At 31.0% G+C, this 20,733-nt stretch overlaps 2 protein-coding genes across 4 annotated transcripts; both read right to left on the bottom strand.

Annotated features, from left to right (window-relative positions):
- Positions 1–853: 853 nt before the first annotated feature.
- On the bottom strand, positions 854–5,033 carry LOC111295338 (uncharacterized). Of its 2 annotated transcripts, none has more exons than XM_022888795.2 (3): positions 3,610–5,033; positions 2,721–2,913; positions 854–1,734 (listed from the first exon to the last, which is right to left on the bottom strand). In XM_022888795.2, exons 1-3 carry the CDS (start codon positions 4,498–4,500, stop codon positions 1,187–1,189), a joined length of 1,632 nt encoding a protein of 543 aa, XP_022744530.2. In that variant the 5' UTR covers positions 4,501–5,033; the 3' UTR covers positions 854–1,186. The 2 variants fall into 2 exon arrangements, with proteins under 2 accessions (XP_022744530.2, XP_022744531.2); XM_022888796.2 differs by having other exon boundaries at positions 2,721–2,910.
- Positions 5,034–16,636: 11,603 nt separating this feature from the next.
- On the bottom strand, positions 16,637–18,523 carry LOC111295411 (uncharacterized). 2 transcript variants are annotated; one of them, XM_089743987.1, is made up of 4 exons: positions 18,117–18,523; positions 17,403–17,513; positions 17,204–17,283; positions 16,637–17,099 (listed from the first exon to the last, which is right to left on the bottom strand). In XM_089743987.1, exons 1-4 carry the CDS (start codon positions 18,366–18,368, stop codon positions 17,015–17,017), a joined length of 528 nt encoding a protein of 175 aa, XP_089600113.1. In that variant the 5' UTR covers positions 18,369–18,523; the 3' UTR covers positions 16,637–17,014. The 2 variants fall into 2 exon arrangements, with proteins under 2 accessions (XP_089600113.1, XP_022744619.1); XM_022888884.2 differs by having other exon boundaries at positions 16,637–17,089; positions 17,203–17,283; positions 18,117–18,521.
- Positions 18,524–20,733: the final 2,210 nt, after the last annotated feature.

Genomic DNA, 20,733 nt, shown 5'->3' with positions numbered 1-20,733 from the left:
TGGGTTTCATCGCCAAGCTAAAAATTTTGAGAAATAAAAAAAAAAATTTTGTTTTTTAATTTTTAAAATAAAATATATATAAAAAAAAAAAACTTGAATTTTGAATTTTGAAAATTAGAAAATAAAAAATTGGAAAGTTCCCAACATTACTCAATAGTTCAACTAATTATGTTTCTTACATCTTATCTCCTTGGAAGAAAGTCCTAAAAAAAAAAAAAAGTAAACAACAAACAACAAGACCAAATGAAAGAAAATAATGCTCCAATAATCATAATAATAAAATCTCGTTTTACAAGCTGAAACACCGGACAAAATTTCCTCGGAGGCCATCCTCAGACAGAATTTCCAATAGCTCCAAGTTCAAACCCTTCCTTTTGTAGGGCCCTTACAAAAAAAAAAAGATTCTTCCAAATAGCCAAAATATAGTCTATGTAATAACACTGTGTTTAGATGGATTGTCAAATCAATGGCAAATTATGCTTTCTATTACCTGCACAGCAATGCGACTTCTAACAGTGTCCCTTATATTGTCGTTCATAAGAAAGAAACAAATTACGCTCCAAGACCAAAGATCGAAGATGTGTAAGGAATAATGTTCCCTGTTTTGTACTTGGAAATGATTGAAAAGAAGCGAAAATATCAATAAAGCCAAGGTCCCCCTAAGCCATATTCCTTTCTTCAATGTTGCTATTCATTTCAGTAAAAAGCAGCCGGAACCAGAAGCTTTGCCTACCCTAAATGTTTGATCAAACCTGATCACTAATTGCTGAGAGGATTCAGATAAGTTAACAAGCAGACATGCTCTGCATATGTAACAGTTGCCAAGGTAATTCAGACATCTGAAATCTGCTCATGCTACTATGCTAGTAAAATTTTGTCTCGAACATCTAAAAATTTGAAACAAGGGGAACAGAACAATGTTGATGTAGAAAATTTATTGTACATATTATTGTCTCATAAAAGCCAGGATCCATACATCATTACACCCACTAAATACATGATTGCATATACATAACCCTGCTATTCTAACCCACATCCTTCTTTCCCGCTTTCTCCATGCATCTTTCTAATTATCCTATCACTTCAGAGCAGTGAGACGGTACTCCTCTAATTAATAATATATGATTTTGAAAAAGGAAATGAAAGAAAGTGGAACCAAAATTCATTTTTAAACACCACCTTAGCTTCAAAATTTTTCCCCAGTTAAACAAACTAGTTCTTCTGACAATTCTTCCATCAGTAATCCAAAGATGGCATATTCAACTTCTAATGCTGTCTCTCTAATCTGCTCTTGATTTCTCTTCCAACCATCAATCTCTCTTCTGAAATCTTGTTCCACCATCATGTCAATGGTGTTTGATTCTACTTCCTTCCATGAATCCAGCCTTTGGCAAACTCTTTTAGCCACCTCTTCTCTGTCGATGTAGCAGTTCTGCTCCGTCTCTTCCTCGGCAATGAGATCTGATACTAGCCCTTTCATTCCTTCTGGGATATGTCTTGGATTGTGGAAACTTGATTTAAGCAGTTTGTCGAGAAAGCCATCAACGTTCATTTCACCATCCGATGCAGCTGAGTCGTGCTGGAATTCCTTTTCTTCCACTATGTCACAATTACCATTCTCATCATTATCATCATCTTGCTCTTGTTCTAACATTCTTTTCTCCAGTTCAATTGGATCCAGTTGGGCCAGTTTCTCAAATCTACTAAGTTTCTGCAGTAGCTGCTGCTTAGCTCCTGGTGATAAGACAAGGAAAACCAAAAAGGACATCAATACAGATCATACTATATAATTAAGATAAGCTTCAAATACAAAATCAACAGTTATTAATGTTTTAGAGCTTAAACAAGGAAAGGATTTGAAATTCAATGGATTCCACCAGAATGAGGAATGCTGACAATATTTAAAAAGAACCAAGATAAATCCAGAGAGGAATAGAAAGAAAGGAACTAAACAAGGGTATGATGATTGCCATATTTGTGAATCCAAGTGAACTGTGAGAAAAAAGCTGGGCCTTCCACCATTGACAACGAGTAACCAAACTCTTCTAGTTTTATGCCTATATTAGCATCTGAATTCAATTCAACCAGCCCAAGCCTTTAAGTTTGAAAGTTCTAGAGATTGAAGTATGTGGAATACTTCCTCCTACTTCTAAAAGGGATGGTTTAAACGCCTTTTGCCTCAATTATTTCAGCTCCTTTGCTCTCGAGGGAGAGACCATTAGTGAGGCAATTGGCCTAAAATTAACTTGTCTTTGCCAAAATTTTAAGCTTTCCAACAGAAGAAACAAATGTCTTGAATCGTCAAAAGCATGAAGTTTTCAAAATAAACCCTGAAAATTTTCAAGTAAATTTTAGTAGATGATTACATGGTCCAACAAATTGAAGTGTAAATGAGTACCAGCACAATTAAGACAGATCTCCTAACTTTGAAATGTGGGTCACACATGAAGTTATCACAAAAATTTGTGTCTGCTTCATCAACAGTTCTCTTTAGCCTAACTTGATGTACAAACTAAAATCTAAATGGCAACAGAATTTCCACGGATCCCACATATATCATCAATTTGAAATGTTTCTGTTTAGTTATCAATTAAACTATGCATCGGCTAACAAGTTTAAACAAATGCATGAATATGGAATAACAGCTAAGTTGACTGATAATGACCTCACTAACCAGAAGGAATGGTACAAAAATTATTTGAAGTGATTCAAAAACGTACTTTGTACATTTGCATAGCTGCATTCAAGATCGAAACCATTGTTCTCATCATCATCATCATCCATACGTCTATCATCATCGTCCTCGAATGGAGGGTCCAAAACAGAAACGGGACTGCATTGTTCTTTTTCTTCTTCCTCTTCTTCTACTTGCAATTTTTTTAAGCTATCTTCTTCATAATTTTCCATGTCCTGCTACAATCCAATACAACAAGTCAACAACCCTTAATTAAGAATTAGAATGAGAGTTTAGCTAAAAATTACAATGTATTACAACGACTCTTCAGATAACATTTTTCAATATGGCAACAGCTAAAAATTCCATAATTTTATTGGTGAAGAATTAGAATGAGAGTTGTTACAGATATAATTGATAATTGATTGGATTGTTAACTTTCTTATCAAATTTTGTTAGGAAAAAAATGTTGTTGAATATAGTAATTTAACAGTTGTCTGATTTTGGTGATGGGATCCAACAGATAAAAACAAAAATCGATTTGCCCTTTTGGGAAATTACTTACAGGACAGACTCTTAATATAAAAGATTTGCATGGCAGAGGCATGATCAAAGTACACTTAACAAATGATACAAGAAAATGTTCATGATGGATTACTAAATGACATATATATCCCTGAAAACCAATCGAACAAACAGATACCTTCGAACAAAAAAAAGCCAAGACTAACAGGGCATATTTGCCTATTCAGTATAAATTCTGGCCAAATTTGCAGCATGATATTATATGTACCGACAGTTAACATGTCAGAACTCAGTCACCTGAGTCACGAGTATACTCAAATACTACCAAATGACAAAGCTTTGAACAGACCAGAGTTGCAGTTTTAATTAACAAATTGATTACCTCTAATCTTTCAGTTAAATGTACTAACCTCTTTTTCGTGGCGACTTGGGGATATAGCTGGGGAAGAGAATAGGGGAGTCCGATGACCAAAAGAAGGGCTTCGTTGAAGCACAAAATGAAAGGGGCTTTCACAAAAGTGCTTATCACAGGAAGCAAAAGCTAAGTTATTTTCTAAAACTTCCATGGACATGTATATCTCTTCAAAATCCTCTGATCGGCTACAGCTACAGGAAGTATCCAAATCCATATCCATGGATTTTTCTTCATTGCTTTCTGACCAAACAGCGCTGCTTGACCTACCATTATAAGAACAAGAATGCCCCATTTCACAACCACTTTTCTCTTCCATTGCTGAAGACATTTTCCTTTGACTTAGACCGTTTTTCCCCACGGTTGAATCCCACCTTAAAATGTCCTTGACTGAAACTTTTGCTCCATCTTTAGCTATTTCACGCTTCCGGTTTCTGTTACGTTGAGTTAGCCTGTTTAGAATGGAACCAAATAAGCCAAAAGTACTGCCATTGTTTTTCCTCTGGGGTTTGGTTTTTGGTGAAGATTGTTTTTGAATCCTGAGAGCAGCTTCAAGAAGAAGAGCAGCTGTTCTTGCTGGGATGTGAAGAAATATGGCATTGGGGCTTTTGCAAGGGCTTTTAGCTGGGGATGGAAATTCAAACAATGGAGACTTTCTCGGGTCTGGTGAGTCATGAAACGAGAAAAAGCAAGCATTTTTGCAGAAGTTTGAAGGAAAGTTCGAGTTTTGAGAGATGGGTTTCCCTTTCTTGATTTGAAGATGAGTTTTAGGTGATGGTTTCTTGAGTTGACAACGCCTGTCAGCAATGTACTTCTTCAGAAGAAATGGCTCTTGATCCTCTTGCAGTAACTCATGCAAATGCTTTTGAGCCATCATCAAAAGAGACATAAAAAAATCTAATTTCCCTTTCTCTTTCACAAAAGAAGAATTTGTAGTAATGTTAAAAAGAACAATCTCAACAAGCTATGGATTTCAGCATCATGAAAGAGTGGAAGAGGTTTACAACTTTTAACCAGAAAATGCAGTGCAAAACCAAAGGGAAGATTTTGAAGGAGAACAAGTTGGCCTACAAATATAGCTAGCTAGAGAAAAATAAATAAAGAAAGAGAGAGAAAGGAAGGAATGAGGGGAGTTCCTGATTCAAAATCTGGAGGATTTACACTATCAAGGCAAGATAGTGTTAAAAAAATTAATCTCCTAACATTTACGCTAAAACAAGAAAAACAGAAAAAGAGGAGGAAAAATAATAGAGAAAATAAATGGCTGCAAATTTTAGGCGTTTTTAGGCAGTACTTCAAGTTACATCGGGGAGGATCCGGTGTCTCCTGATATCTCTCTCCATTGTCGACATGTTTTACTTTTAAGAGAGAGACTGATAGAAGTAAAGTAAAAATTGGATTTGTTTTGTCTTAAGAGACTGCAAAAACAGTGTTTCATTGTTGGCAGTGTTAAAAGAAAAAATATACTCCATTTGTGTCATTGTCTTTTTTCTCTGTAATAACAATGACTGTTTGACTGCCAAAGGAAACAATGGGGGACGGCGTTAGTCACAGGATTTGCAGCCGCGCAGCTTGGCTAGCTGGCTAGAACCAAAAGGATCTTTCCACGTCGTTCACATCTTTCTCGAGATTTAGAGAACAAGCCATGGCCGTGGTTGGCTCGTTTTCGTCGTAGCTATTAATTGGGCTCTCTTCCTTTTGTTTACCATTGCTTAATTCTCTTTAAAAAAAAAAGCCAAACTATTACTCTATTTTTACATATCAATACAAGACAATATTGCTAGAAACATTAAGAATGGATCAAAGTTAAAAGTATTGTGTTTAACACATGATTATAAGTTAGTCCACTGAAAACCTAATCATCATTAAATTTTGTCTTAGGACAACGTAAGCCAAAAACAATTTGAACTTTACAGCTATACACTAGAGTACTTTCACATAGTGGTACAGCTTTGGGCATGGTCCTTTATTTCTTTTTCCAACCTAATTACTACCCCACAAAAAAAAGTTACCCAAATAGAGTACTTGCATTGAAATGACTTAAACTACCTTAAAATTCAACCAGCTCAACAACTGTTCCTTAAACTCATTAACTATACCATAAAACTCACCTTTGAATACTGCCACGTGGTAGAAAGGTCATTCCTTGACAGATGTCCGTCTTAAAAAGCGAGTTCTTAATCTGTTCCATACCTTCGAGGCTTCTTAATTTTAGCGACAAGCGTTGACGATCTCAAAACATCGTAACGACTCGTGTATCTCACGAAAAGTTAAGAAAAGAAAAAAAGAGATTCTCGAGAGCCGAAACGGGGAGAAAACGACAAAAATGAGAAGACCGCGCGTGCCAAGTAAGGTACAGAGCTGGATCTTGACTCGATCTTTGACGCTCCTCTCCATTGCCTTTCATTTTAATTATCCTTTTTCTTTTCTTTTTGTTCTTTGCTGCTCAATAATAAATATTTATTACTATTACTTTTTCTTTTATAAATATGTACTAGTTACCACTATTTTTTTTTACCACATATGAAGATCAGTTTAGTAGATAAATTAAATAAACTATCTTAAGCGAGTTTTTACTTTTTACCACCAATAACGCCATAATGATAATTCATGCTAAATGGAGTATAACATAAAATTCATGATCACTGTAAAATAAAATATAAGGTTAATATCATAAATAATATTTAAAATATAATAAGATGTTAATGTAATAACTAAATTTTAAAATTTTTTAATATAATATTTGAATTTTAAATTTATTAATTAATTTAATATTTAAAAAATAATTTATCTATTATATATTATTATTTAAAATTAATCATATTAAAAATAAATATTACATTAATTAATTGATTAATAATTAAAAATCATAACAAAAACTTTTTATAACATTAGCCTTAAAATATATTTAATATTTAATTTAAATATGACACACCTCATTTTGAATCGAAAAGTTTAACAATTTAATTTATAAACAATTAATATTATAGTTTAAATCTTAACAAATTTTAATTAAAATTTTGAATAAATTTTATTTTGATCAAATTTCATACGTTAGGGTATAAAAATAAATTGACGTGTATTTGTTTGAACTAAAAATGGTATATTTATTAAAATGTTTATAATTAATTCTTTTTACCGTTGAGGGTACTTCGGTCGTAATCCTACATTCCTACTCGTACCCCTCACTTTTTTTTCTGAAACTTGACGGGTCCATTTCAGAAATCAACTTTAATTTAAAAGCAAAAAAATTGATTTTGATTTTTGAAGCTGGACTCTGGCTTTATCCATTGGCTCTTTGAAAAGGAAAAAGAGAGTGCTTTAGGTAAGTGACGCGTGACCCACTCCATTTTTTGTTGAGCAGATTTTTATGGTTGCTTTTTTCTTTTTTTTTTTTGTTGGCATAGCTGTGAAGAAATGACACTGAACTTTTGAAAAAGAATGAATGTTTGAGAGCCCTGGAGTGCGGCCCGCCTGCCTGCCTGCCTGCCTGCCTGCAAGATTCACGGACTCCACCAACAGTTAAACGAAGAAATGTGCAGCCATTAGTATCACTTTTTGAAGAAATTGCTTTTACGATGAAATCACTGTTTTGGGTTAAATTTAGAATACAATTTTGTTTACAATAAATTCGAAAATAATTAAATTATTTAAAATTTTAAATTAAAATAAAATATATCGTATTCGATAATTTAAGATAAATGATAATAAATCATGCATTATAAATGATTTTAACAAACGATTATTTATAATATTCGAATTCAAGATATTTTCATTAAAAAAATAAATTTTAATCAATTGAATCAACTTTTTATTGATATTTAATATACAAATATCATTGCTCACCCACCCACCTAATTGATATGTACCCATTAATATAACCATAATCTATCACCTTTAAGCAACAAATTATTTATTTATAGTTAGAAATAAGGATATAAAATATATCAACATATTAGTATATATCTCATCCCATGCTCTTCATATACTAACATTTTTTTATACATGCACCAATTATTAGCTTAGGTGTTCAAACAGTTTCATTAATGAAAAGAAATATATTCTAATTTAATCCCCCATTGCTTCCCACAGTTAGGAGTTATGCTTTAAAAGGTTATGCATGCCTTCCTATGCACGAAAAATTAAATAATAAATTAGCATAACTTCCATTCCAAATTTAAACCTTTGCTTTTAAAGAAAATAAAAACTGATTGACTTTTCCCTATCATTAAAAACAAAGTTAGGATTGTCTTCCGTTTCGTGACTTAATGGCCACAGAAACCTTTAAGAAAACATAACGGCTTGGTTTTGAATTAAGCTTCTCCTCTCCCCCCCTCCCTCATTTAATAAGGCTTTGCACCTTCGAAACAAAAAAAAAAAAAAAAAAAAAACAAAGTTAGGACTTGAATCTCTTTTTCTTTTTATTTTTCATTCGTAAAGCTTCACTATATGTAGTAATAGGGGAAAAAAAAAAAAAAACTTCCCATCATAGGGCTTTCCTTTTTTAAAATTCTTTTCTTTTTCTTTCGTTAGATCAAATATTCACATATGTGGAGAAAATAAATTTTTATCCTCAAAAATACCTAGTGAAATGTGCCAATTTGCTTGCCACTCTTCCAATTTTGATGCTAATCACAACTAATATTTGTCATTGCAATTGTGATCAAATTTAACGATTGTGATTAAATGTAACTCTTTTCATAATACCAAAGTAGTTCTTAATCAAGTGCGATAATTTGGGCATGGGAGTCCTGGTGGTGAAGGAGCTAATAAAGACAAAAACATGTTAGGTAGTTCCATGAATTTTAAATTTAATGAAGCAGGTGAACAATAATTTTGGTTGATGCATCTAATAATTCATTATGAACTAAAGAGGCTTACGTTACGTGTAGCCCTTCTGGAAGCCTGATAAAAGAATAGGTTCTATCCCTATCTAAACGTTTATATTTTGGTAATTTCAGCAAACAACCGTATAAGACCTATCCGAAACATTTAATGATAAATAATTGAAAAAACAAAATTTTATAGGTAGAGTTCGTGAATTTTTTTTATTAAAAATAAGTAAATCAAAATCAATAAATTAAAAAATCTTATCACATTTATCAAACGTATATAATTTTTAAAAAAATTAATAAATTTTGATATATTTATTAAATAGATATTTTTAGTAAAAATATTAATAAAAATTTTATCGTTGAATAAGTATCGATTAAATTTGAATTATAAATAATATTTTTAATAAATTTTTTTACATATTATTGATTTTTATATTAAACTTTATCATTCTGTCGATTTAAATTTTTTTCAAAGTTTTAATTTACTTATTTTTAATAAAAAATTTTACAAACTTCACCTACGTAACTTCATGTAAATTTTATCCAATAATTGATGCATATATATATATATATATATATTAAGATTTCCAAAATAAGGATATACAGATTAGATCAACAAAGTTAAAAATACCATAATACAAAAGAAATCATAGATCTACCATTTGAAAATAAAAGAAAGAATTAAAGATACTCAAATTTGAATTTCAAATTCATTGAATATCATCTTTAAAGGTAATTATATAAATTAATTAAATTAAGTTTTAAACTCTGGTATATTTATATTGAAAAAAATATGTAAAAGGTCTCAAATAAATGTAATTAACTTATTTTCATAACCCATAAGCGAATCAGATCGACAAGTTTGTCAATTTATGAATAAAAGTACAGCATTGGATACCTGCTGCATGGGGGGTGGGGGAAATAGGGTTTATATTTATTCATTGTATCAATAACAAATTAAGAATATGCAGAACTCATCACCGAATTTGAGGAGTTAAATTCGAAATTAAAAATAATAATAATATTACATTCGCAGCCAGCCAAGAAAAATCAAACAAATGAAAGTGACTGTGATTTTTGGTTTCTTCCAAAACCAACATAAATATTATAAAACCAATCACTTCACTTTTCATGCAAAATCTTTCTATCTCAGCACTACTCAACATAGGAAGAAGAAAAAGAAAACCCAAATTGTACTAGCTTGAGCTTCCCATAGTCAGGAAAGTTTTATCACAACGTTGATATTAGGTTTTGGTGAATAATTTCTCCATTTAGCTATAAAAAAATATTTAACAAATGTGAGGTTAAAAAAATGTAATTCAATTTTTTAATAAAAGAAATAAAATACTAATATACTCTTTTTAATATATATTTAATAATAAAATTAATTATTTACATAATTTTTCCATTTGAGTTTAAGGACTCATAACATCAAACTTAACCAATAAATAATTTTTGTCACAATTAACAATAAATAAATGACAATTAGATTACTCTGTTACTAATAAATAACTTGACTCATAACATCAAACTTAAGCAATTAGCATTATTCTAGTATTATACTCTTTTTAATATGTCTAAGTTATAGAAGACAAAAACAATGAATATATAACTGTTCATGCCTTTGCCTTGCTCTTCCACGTAACTTCACGTCCTTTGTCTTTTTATGTTATTATAATTTTAATCACTTCCATTTGTCGGGGAACAATCCAAATTAAATAATTCATGCACAATGAATAATTAACGACAAAATTAGCATAATTAAATCGGCCTACTATGCTCATTTTCTTCGTGGTTTTATCCTTGTAAATTTTCTTTTCTTTTTCTTTTTTTTCTTGTTTGTTTGTTGAGAATCTTCGGCTACATGGATTCACGTCATTGATTACTTGTTGATAACTTTTTTTTTTTTTTAAGAATAAACCCTCTATGTTTTTTAACTGTTAAGTAGCAGCTATAAAAGGACAATGGCTTGGCTTCCTTCCCTAAGAAAAACTCTGGCAGCTGCATGTAACACGTCCTTTGCTTTGTCGTATAAAATGCACAGAAAACATCAATTGTTGAAGTTAGGTAAACAGTATAGTAATACACTAACTTCCAGGCAACCTTGAATTATGATAGTAAATTATTTTTTGGTTGACCTGGCTCGATTTTCTATAATTCAATCTACAGAGTGGAGACCCATCTGTTCTTGAAAAAACATGGAAAAATTCTATCTCAAAACGAAAGACCTGTTCTGACTCAAATTGGTAAGTTAATTTCAGCCTTAATTTGGGATAAGAATTTAAAAAGGGGAGACCAAACAAAAGCAAAAGATGGTTTTGTTGGGTTGGTGTGGATGGTGGCTGGTAACGTGGCAATCCTTCTACGACAGGAACATGTTGTTTTAAATTTTTATAATTGGATGAAGCTATATGAGTATCACTTTGGTTACTTAGTGGCCGATCCAATCATAATTATTAAGTAATTTGTTCATTAGCAATCAATAATGCCTCTGACTGGCTTCATTAAATTATTGCAAAACCATTTGTTTATAATTACTTCAATCTTATAATAATAAGATAAAAGTTTATCTTTATAAAAAAAAAAAATGATCAAACAAGTTAGGACCAAAAAAAATTCATATTCACTTATGGAAAAATAAGGCATGAAAAAATTCTTAAAATCAGTTTTATGAATTTATATTTAAATATTTTTTTATTATTAAACAATAATCAATAAAATCAAATATGTTTCTGATTAACTATACGTGAGAAATTCTTTATATGCTAGAAAATAACATGAATTTGTGATGAATTTCTTACTTGCAACTTGCAAGCCATTTTTATCCTCACATTTATAAAAAATGGCTAAAAATTAACCCATTTTATAACCTTCACTTTCCCACTTGGCGTCAACAACCTTTTCTTTCCAAACAAATTCAGAGCGATCCAAGCAATATTATCGTTACGAAATCCATATGGGCCCTTAAAACTTTGCAAATGTTTTAAGTGAAGACAAGAAAGGTAACAGTGACTTATAAATGCACCGTCATTCGATGCATCCACGTAATTCGTCCAATTTCAGCTTGTCGACTTCACACGTGTTCAAAAGTCCGCTGCATCCACGTGTCAGAGACGGTCGGATTTTTGTCCGTACTTTGTTATGGAGTCTGGACCCTGAGCTCCCCCGTACCAACCGCCTTCAAGTCAAACCGCAATTTGCTTTGCCCTTTGCCACTCTCTCTCTCTCTCTCTACATTGGATTCTATGGTTTTGCAACTTTTTGTAGATTTTTATTTTTTTCTAATCAAGTGGTGAAATTATAATTGTTACTGGAATTTTCTTTTTCCACTATAAAATAGAAAAATCTATGCATATAGTATTTTTTTTAATTTTAATTATGCATACGTAAAAAGTTTTTATTTAAATAAATTTTTTTACGTAAAATTTGTAAAATATATACATTGACAACTTAGTTACATATTTAAATATTTGAAATTTTATTGAATTTTAAACCATTGGCATTTTGTTTTTGTCCAGGCTGTTAAGTTTCACTTCTAGGTAGCTTCTCTTCAAATTAAAACTTTGTTCAATTTTTTTTTTTTTCAAAAGCAACCTTTTCTTTTTGACAAAAAAAAAAAAAAACTCCTTTCCTCCTTCCAGATACTAAGAGCTAATTTGGATTTCATTGAACCTCTAGTAGGGCTCCAATTGTTATGAAACATGATGCCAAATGCATCGAAGAGATCCAAACCAAATAGCATGATGGCACGGTTGATCACAGTAAGCTATTGGCCAATTTTGCTCCAGTAGCTTCATCGCACTGGGGCTGTTAGCTTTTTTTTTTATCCTTAAATTTTAGTTATAAAAACAAAAATATCCTTACAAATTATAAAATAATAAATAAATAAATAAAATGTATTAGTATATAATAAATAAATAAATTTTAATTATTTATTATCGAAACTATTATTTGATATAAAATAATTTAATAATTTTTAAATTATTTATTAATTTTATAAATTTTAAATAATTAAACTTTTATTACATAAATATTTTAATTTAATATTCTTAATGATAATTTCTCTTCTTACATTTAATCATCACCGCTACATTTTCATCTAAATGTATATCTTCATCATTAATTTTAATTTCATCATTATAGTAATTAATCTCATTTTTATCGTTATTTTAAATTTCATCATAACCAATTTCACTTATCATTTAAATGGATCTTAATAAAAAATTGAGTAGTGGATGACTTTTACCATATTTTTCCATATCAATTCTTAATGAATGTTACCAAAGGTCAAGTTTCTTCAATTGCATTCTTTTCCATTAGAATTGTATGCTTTTTTATTGTTCGTATGGAAAAAAAACCATATTTTCAGAAAGAAAGATCACGTTTCAATGTTAGATATAAAGTTGGAGCAATTTATATATAAGTTATTTCATCATTTATTCCTTTTCAAACAATATCAAAAATAAGTATTTGTCAATTAGAAAAATGCTATCACTTTTTTTTTTTTAATAGAGAAAGACGAAGTTTAGGAAATAAGGGAAGACGAATTGAAGGGTCGAAAATCAAATTCCAACTTTGTATAAAGAAATGTTATAACTTATTATCTTTAATACAATGAAATTTACATAATTTTTTCCATCTTTAATTAATGAATTTATATTTGTAGAAACGCATTAAATTATATATACAAGCACCAAAAAAGATATTGCTAGAAATTATGGCAAGTTCAACTTAGAAGAAACATTGGATGCTCGTTAAAAAAAATTCCAAAATTATTTTTCTTATCCAATTTATGTCAACCGAAAATAGGAAGTTTGGCTCAAATTCACCATAGGCTGACAGAGGATAAGAAAGAGTATGTAGTTTTCTATTTACAAAACAATATACAAAAATTAATATTTGTTAAAAGTTTTATTCATTAATGAGCTGATATCATATAATTCTCTTCATTAATGAGTTTATGAGATGATATCATTTAATTCAATAACAATATATCAAATATAAATTATATATAGTGTTGTAATATTGTTTGGTTTCCAATCACATTTTTCTCAATATGCATTTACCTTGAAATTCTAAAAAATATACTAACTCATGTCTTATTATTCCATTCCAATATGTCTCATCCAGGGGTGACATCCAAATCTTCCTATTTGAAGGAAAACAATTAACATCTCTCTCTTTGTCTCACAAGGGTTCTCTTCATCTAGTCATGAGGTGCTCCATGGCAAATGGATATTGCCAACATAAATCAAACCTAGATATGGAATGGGTAGGTAGATTCTCTCCTCATTTTTGCAAAGGAAAAATAAAATTTTTCAATGAAATAAGTTAAAATTGTATTTTGGTCCAACAAAAACGTGATTGACCATTTGAGTTATGGAACATTAATTACAAGTTATGTCGCTTTGTATGTTTTTGTTTTGCATCAAGTTCGGAATGTTCCTCCTTGCCTACAAAGTAAAAAAAAATATTAGAGAACTTTGTTGTTACTCATCGTCATCCATATTTCTGAACCAAGTTAATTAATTTTTTAATAGCCTTGATGTTTTTGACTTATAAGTGAAAAGAGATAAACATGTGCTTTAGTTACAATAATCGTTTTGGGTTCATGTGAAGGAAATGTCAAGGAGGCTTCTTAAGTCTTAAAGAGATTAAAATATATATATTTATATATGATAGAGAAGAAGACAAGAAAGGAATTAAACGTATCGAATACTTGAAATTAAAGGTTTAAAGTTCAAATTAAGTAATTAACTTCAATCTTTCATGAGTTTGAACAATAAAATTTTATTTCATAAGGGTTTAGCTCGGTTGATTAACTTATGGGTGGCAGCCTTGCCAAAGTCAGGGGTTGTCCCCTTTAAATGATTCCCTAACAAAACCTTAGCAACTTCATTTTGAAAGAGAAATGTAACAATTATTCATTGACCTATTGTTATTGTATCATTGTATCAATGATTTTCACTGTCCTATTGTTAATCTGAACTATAGTAGAAAAGCCTACAGTGCAGTGGGCGTGAGACTTCAGCCCAATACCAATGGAATATTAAACTATATCTAGCCCTTAAGGCCTTAACTATATAAAGGCAATTGCAGGCTGAAGTCTCAATCCTTACCAGAGCCCGACATGAAAGCAATCCTGCATCTTTGAGCTTTTACAACACTTTAAAATGGGCTGGATAATGTACCTGGCTTGTATAAGGACAATAGCCTTTTGATATGTTTCTCCAACTAGTTCAGACTTCAGAGCATTCTTTATTTGTTTTCGCCTTTTTCTTTGATTTATTAAGCTGAGACTTGAGATCAATTCTAACTTTGTTGGCGTCGATGAAGGTTTGAAATTTGACATAGTTTTTGACAGACTTTGATTTAAGTGGTCGTTGACTGATACCAAAGTCAGTGATTCTGAATTTCTAATCTGCATATTGGACTAGACCATTGATTCTTTTCTTTTTCCCAACACTAACTGCAAATACGGGATAATGTACCTGGAAATCATTAATAAACCTGCAGGTTCGCCGTTCCAACATCAGAAGATTGACATTTGACCAAAACAGTTTGGTCTTGCGCCCCTATTTAACCCACCAGTCAAATTTGCAAAAAAAATTCGTTGCAGTTAACCAAGACACGCCAAAATGCCAGATGGCTCTCCTTTGTTAGGTTTCCAGGAAAGTTTCATTGCATGAGGATAATATTGGAACCAGGAATTGAAAAAGGAAGTACTTGATAAGATCATAAGATGCTCTGCACATAAAAGTGCAGCATCTGCGTGTAGCATAACATCTTTTGCTTTTATGAATGGCTAAAAAAAAAGCACCCAAAAACTTGTTGGAGAATGTAACATAACATCATTGCAATGATTAAACACGATCATACGGTCACAAAGTTTGAGAATTTTATTGATGCCTTTGCCTCCGGTGTCGGCAAACTAAAAAGCCACCTCTTTTGTGTGATATTTCCTGGCAATATTTTATAAAAAAAAGTAATGGCAAAAGCTAAGAACTGTTAAAATTGTAGTTTTTCCTTTAAACATTTGCCTATAATATTTGCTCTCAAAAGATTTGAAATTAGTTTCTCACATTCTCTTCATGTTAAAAGCAATTTTGATTATGAATTTGATCAGTATTTTCAACGTTTTGTTGAAAATTTAGTGGTAAGTTTTAATCTTAATAAATATTTTTAAAAAGATATTCTTTGCACAAATTTTTGAAAGAACATCATGATTATTTCCAGGGTTAAAACAGTTTTCATTTCGGGATAAATTGTAAGATAAAAGCTGCTTTTGATGTTTGATTGCACACAAAAATAGGTGGTGAAAGCGTTGGTAATTTGGTCAGCTGTCCATTTCAAAAAGAAACAGTGACTTTCATACCAGATTTATCAAAACACGGACACAAGCAACCACTCAGTAACTAAAATGAACTGTTTATAAGATCAATACCATGATACTTGCTCAAAACAACTCCTAGCCCAATGCATCGCTATGACAACGTTGTCAGAAACCAAATTTTAAGTATTGCTTATGATAAACCTTTCAGATTTATCAAATAAAACCATAGTAATTTTGAATTTGAATATTGAATCATATTCCAAAATTTAAAAAAAATGCAATGCCATTACTCCAATTTGACGGCTTGAACTTCCTTATACAGAATCTAAAATGACTGGGATGATGTTATGTTTAATTTGCAAATGGCCGCATCCTATCTCCATCAGTGACCCCCCTAACGCTTCCAAATCGATGAAAAAAGAGGCTTGAACCCTTGATACAATGTACATTATTAAAGAATCCTAGTTGCACAAAGAAAGAGACGGCCCACCCATGAACCATCGATAGAACTCAATCCTGTTTGTGTGGTTGGAACAAGGCATGTACCTCTGTGCGTGAGTAGATATCACTTCTCTTTCATGGATTTGTTCTTACGATTTAGGAGGTTCAAAATCGTTAACTCACCTGCCAGAATATTGAATATTGACCATTTTCTAAAACGGATATGATGAATTCATCCACAAGAAACTTCATGAAGAAAAATATCAACAAATCATCATAATCAATGATTCATAATCACCGTTTAAATCAACCACAAATGTTTTAACAATAGTTTCAACATCGACAGTCTTTTAACATGTAACTGCCATAACTATAAATGCAAACAAAGTTCAACAGTTTTAACCAGCAAATAGATCTTATTTCAATAACTGCTAATGGGTATTGTGGATTAATTTCATGAACACCGAATAATTTACAGAATCCAAGTTAAGGCCCTTCCAAAACCGTTTGTTTTGAAACGAACTTCGAATTACAGAAAAACTTGAAAAGAAACGGTACAAAAGATGATCAAGAGAAATCTGAGAAGAAAATGCAGTCAGGATGCGTTTAGTTACAAACCTGTTTATAGGGCATTTCCCTTTCTAAATCAGCTATTGTCCATCAAATGCTAATGAAACAACCAAAGGTACCATACAATACACCAAACCCAAAAACATTAACACCATATATAAATATCAAAGTCACCTTAAATACATCACACTGGCCCAGTCAGTTAAACAGCCCTAAAGGCTATATCAGCATATGGAATCTATGTTCTTACTGAGCTCCTCCAGCTTCTTCATCCTCAACCTCTCACTTTCACTCACCAGCTGTTCAATCAATAAAACCATATAACAACAAGGTCAGATCAATCATCAGAAACACGAAATTTACATGCTTTGTATCTTTCAGTTGATTTCAATACTACAATATAAAAACTAACCTCCATCAATTTTGTGATTAGCTGTACTTTTTCCTTGTTCTTTTCGTTAAATGCGTCAAGGGCTTCCTTGTACTCCCTTTCCTGCAACACATTTCAACAACCCAAAAGTACAGATGATACCATAGCTTTCAAGCATTCGATAATATACAATCAAAATTAATGGAAAAGTTCAACAGCCTCAATGTTTGGAAAAGTTGTACCTTTTTCTGGCAGGTGTGCCCAAGTGGCTTCAATTCTTTGTTAACAACATCAATCTTCTTCCGGACCAGAGCAACTTCCTTCCTCATAGGATCTGCCAGTGCTTCAAGCTCCTGATAGATTTACATGGTTTTATTTAAAATGAGAAACAGTAATAATATTATTATGTGAAATCAAGACCAGATCTGGTTGTATGTTTTAAACTAGCAAACCCTTTATAAGGCACCCTTGATCTATTAACTTAAATAGTTGTTTTTACAAAAAAGAAGTAAAGCCTCAAAGCTAACCGACAATTTATTTTTTGTATTAAACCTTTAACTGACAATTTATTTGTTGTATTAAACCTTTAACTGCAAATCTGACAGATAAAATGCTCCTGATTTCTTAAAGAAATGCATTCTAAATATATCTTTAAATTTACGGGGAAACAAACTCCTTTTTCATAAGGAAAATACATCAAAAGGCGAAACCTGAAACACCCTCTTTCAGAATTTCAAATCCATGCCCAGATCAGGAATTTGTATCACTATGCGAGCCTTGCAAAATATGACCAAGAAAACCAAATGAAGTAAACTTTTTTAAAATCAAGGCCTTTAAACATGGAAAAATTTCACCTTTTCAAGTCAAGCTAGTGAAAAATCAAGAAAAATTTTAGCTTAGCCTGTAAGCTAACAGGGGTAAAAGCAACAAAAAGAGCAAATTTTATTTGAACATACACCACGAATCAGGGCCAAACGTTTTGTATCCTCTTCAACACGGCATAACTGAAGCTGAACCTTCTCTCTAACCTCCATCTTCTTCCTTTCAATCTCTTCTTCTTTGGCCCTGAAATTGGAAAGAGCAGACCTTGAGATCTCTTCGTCTTCCTTAGACAAGTGGGTGCTAAAGCTGAGACTCCCAGAGTTTTGAACCATTAACTGGTTTTGCTGCTGAGGCTGCAGCTCTTGCTGCTGCTCAGTCTGTATCATCTTTGCTAGCTCCAGCTTCTTCACACTAAGAGAAAACCCTTCTTCTTCCTCGAATTCCTCTCTTTATTCCCTTCTAGCTCTTCCCCCTTTTTTTTTTTTTTTTTTCTCTCTTTCGCTTTTGCTTTGTTTCTTTTCTTCCTTTTTCTGCCGTTGGGAGTGCTTATAAACAAGGATGGCCTCTAACATTTTTATTTATTTGTTTATTTATTTATTTACTTAAGTTAGCTTAGCTTTCTTTGAACTTACAAATATCTATGCTATCTTGACTATTACAATTATTATTTATTATTTATAAGATAATTAAAAATAAAGTTTCAGCAAATACTGGAAAACGCACGGATAACAAAGATACTACGTATGGTCATTTAAAACCGACAGCTGGCATTAAAACATCAAACAAAGAATAACATTTGACTTTTCAAAACAGTGACAGCTGGGACTTAAAATTTTATAAAAAAACTAATCTGAAAATTAAAATAAAATAAAACCAGTTTTGAGAATTTTTTAAAATTCTGGTTTTCTTTTCAAAAAATTTTCTTAAAAACTAAAAAACAAAAAAACAAAAGAACATAAATAATTAATTTTTTATATAACATAAATCGTAACATCAAATAAAAAATATATATATTAAAATTTAAAAATTAAAAATATTATATCTTATTATTTAAAATAAATAAATTAAATTAAATTTTATATAAAATTTAAAATTTGCATGTGAATTTATTATACAATGTACGGTAAATTATTGGCTCATTAAATTCCATGTGAACTATTGAAAAAGTGCAACATAACTAAGAAACGGAAACGAAACAAACAAAAGAAAGAATTAAACACTAAATGATTGCCTCATTTAAAAAAAATAATTACAAATTGCTTGTTTCTTACCTCTGTTCCAAAATCGTAACTTGTTTGAGGGTGCAGATGGGACCTTTTTCATGGCAACAATGTAGTTTTCTTGTTTTGTTGGAAGACAACCAACTTCAACTAATTCTCCATCCACATTGGATGACTGACACAAGCACTTAATTTTTTTTTTCTTTCTTAATAATGAATTTGAATGTAGATATTAAAAATAATAATTACAATTTTGCATGCAAAAAGTATGCAAAATGGTAAATGTTATAATTATGCTGTTTGAGTTAAACAGCTTTATCATGGTTTTCAGTGTCTGGAAAACCAACAATAATTAAGAACTCTAGTAATGCTAGAATCATCTTGAGATTTAAATTCTAGCTGTTGAAGAGCTAAGGCTATCGTTTCTAAAAAAATTTATAAATGTTGGTAAGGGGTGGATCAGAAAAGGTTGCCTATAAAATAATCACACCAAATGAAAAACCGAGCCGTAAGAGCAAAGTTGGGAGAGAAACGGCCAATGGCAATTTGGCATTTGGTGGCTGCTTAGCTAACCTTTTGACAAATATGACTAACTTTCCAATCTGGGCCTCCAAAGCAAGAATCTCCTCTTTTAATTTTTTCTCTATGTTCTTTTTTATTTTTTATTTTGGATTTTATTTCTAATTTTATATGATCTGTTATTTTTCCAATATTAATTGGATGCCAACTTCAAAGTTCAAACAAAAACATTTTTCATTTTCGTAAAATCACATTCTTAACCGGTTAAGGGATCATGGGATCAAAATGATTTTGGGCCTACGAATCTCCTGGTGGGCCCATCCAACGATGTCCATTGAATTAACTTTTTTTCTTTTAATTTTGATAATAAAATATTATATTAATAAAAAAAGTATAGCAAAGATGGCCAATTATACCTAATGCCACCATTAGCATATTTGATTAAGGGCGTGTTTGGAACACCAATGATTAGCAAAGTATCTAACATATCATGTCTTTGATATTTTCTAGCAGTATGTAACTTTCTCCTACAGAATTTTGTCAAGTGGGGTTGCGGTTATGGCCATGTCCATCTGTATCTTTTAGATTCTCAACCCACACAAATTATGATTATGTTAAATTTTTAGAAATAATTTCTGTTTTAATAATTAATAATCATATAGTTTAAGATCTCGCTTTAAAAAAAAAATTGTCTCGCTTATTTATATAGCATCTCATAGTCTAACGAGAGCAAATTTCTAATAGCATATAAGTATAATTTCATTAGGAATAAAATTTAAACTCAACCAGAATTTTATCATAGTCATTTAAAATTAAATGATTATTTGTATATTTTATTTTAGTATTTAAGAAATTATGTTATGGAAGAGACCAGTTGACAAAAGTTCTAGAACAGAATTTCTTTGAAGTAGAAGCCGATTCTTATTATCAATTAAGTTGACCAAAATTCTCAGAACTGAAAAAAAAAAAAGAAGAACCTGTCAAAATTCCAGTATTCTAATTTTCAAACAAT

This window comes from Durio zibethinus, chromosome 14 (genome assembly GCF_047325235.1).
Source record: "Durio zibethinus cultivar Kanyao isolate XHJ-2024 chromosome 14, ASM4732523v1, whole genome shotgun sequence".
Taxonomy (NCBI): Eukaryota; Viridiplantae; Streptophyta; class Magnoliopsida; order Malvales; family Malvaceae; genus Durio; species Durio zibethinus.
The sequence above is the reverse complement of the archived record's forward strand: the minus strand, read 5'-3'. Positions and strand labels throughout refer to the sequence as shown.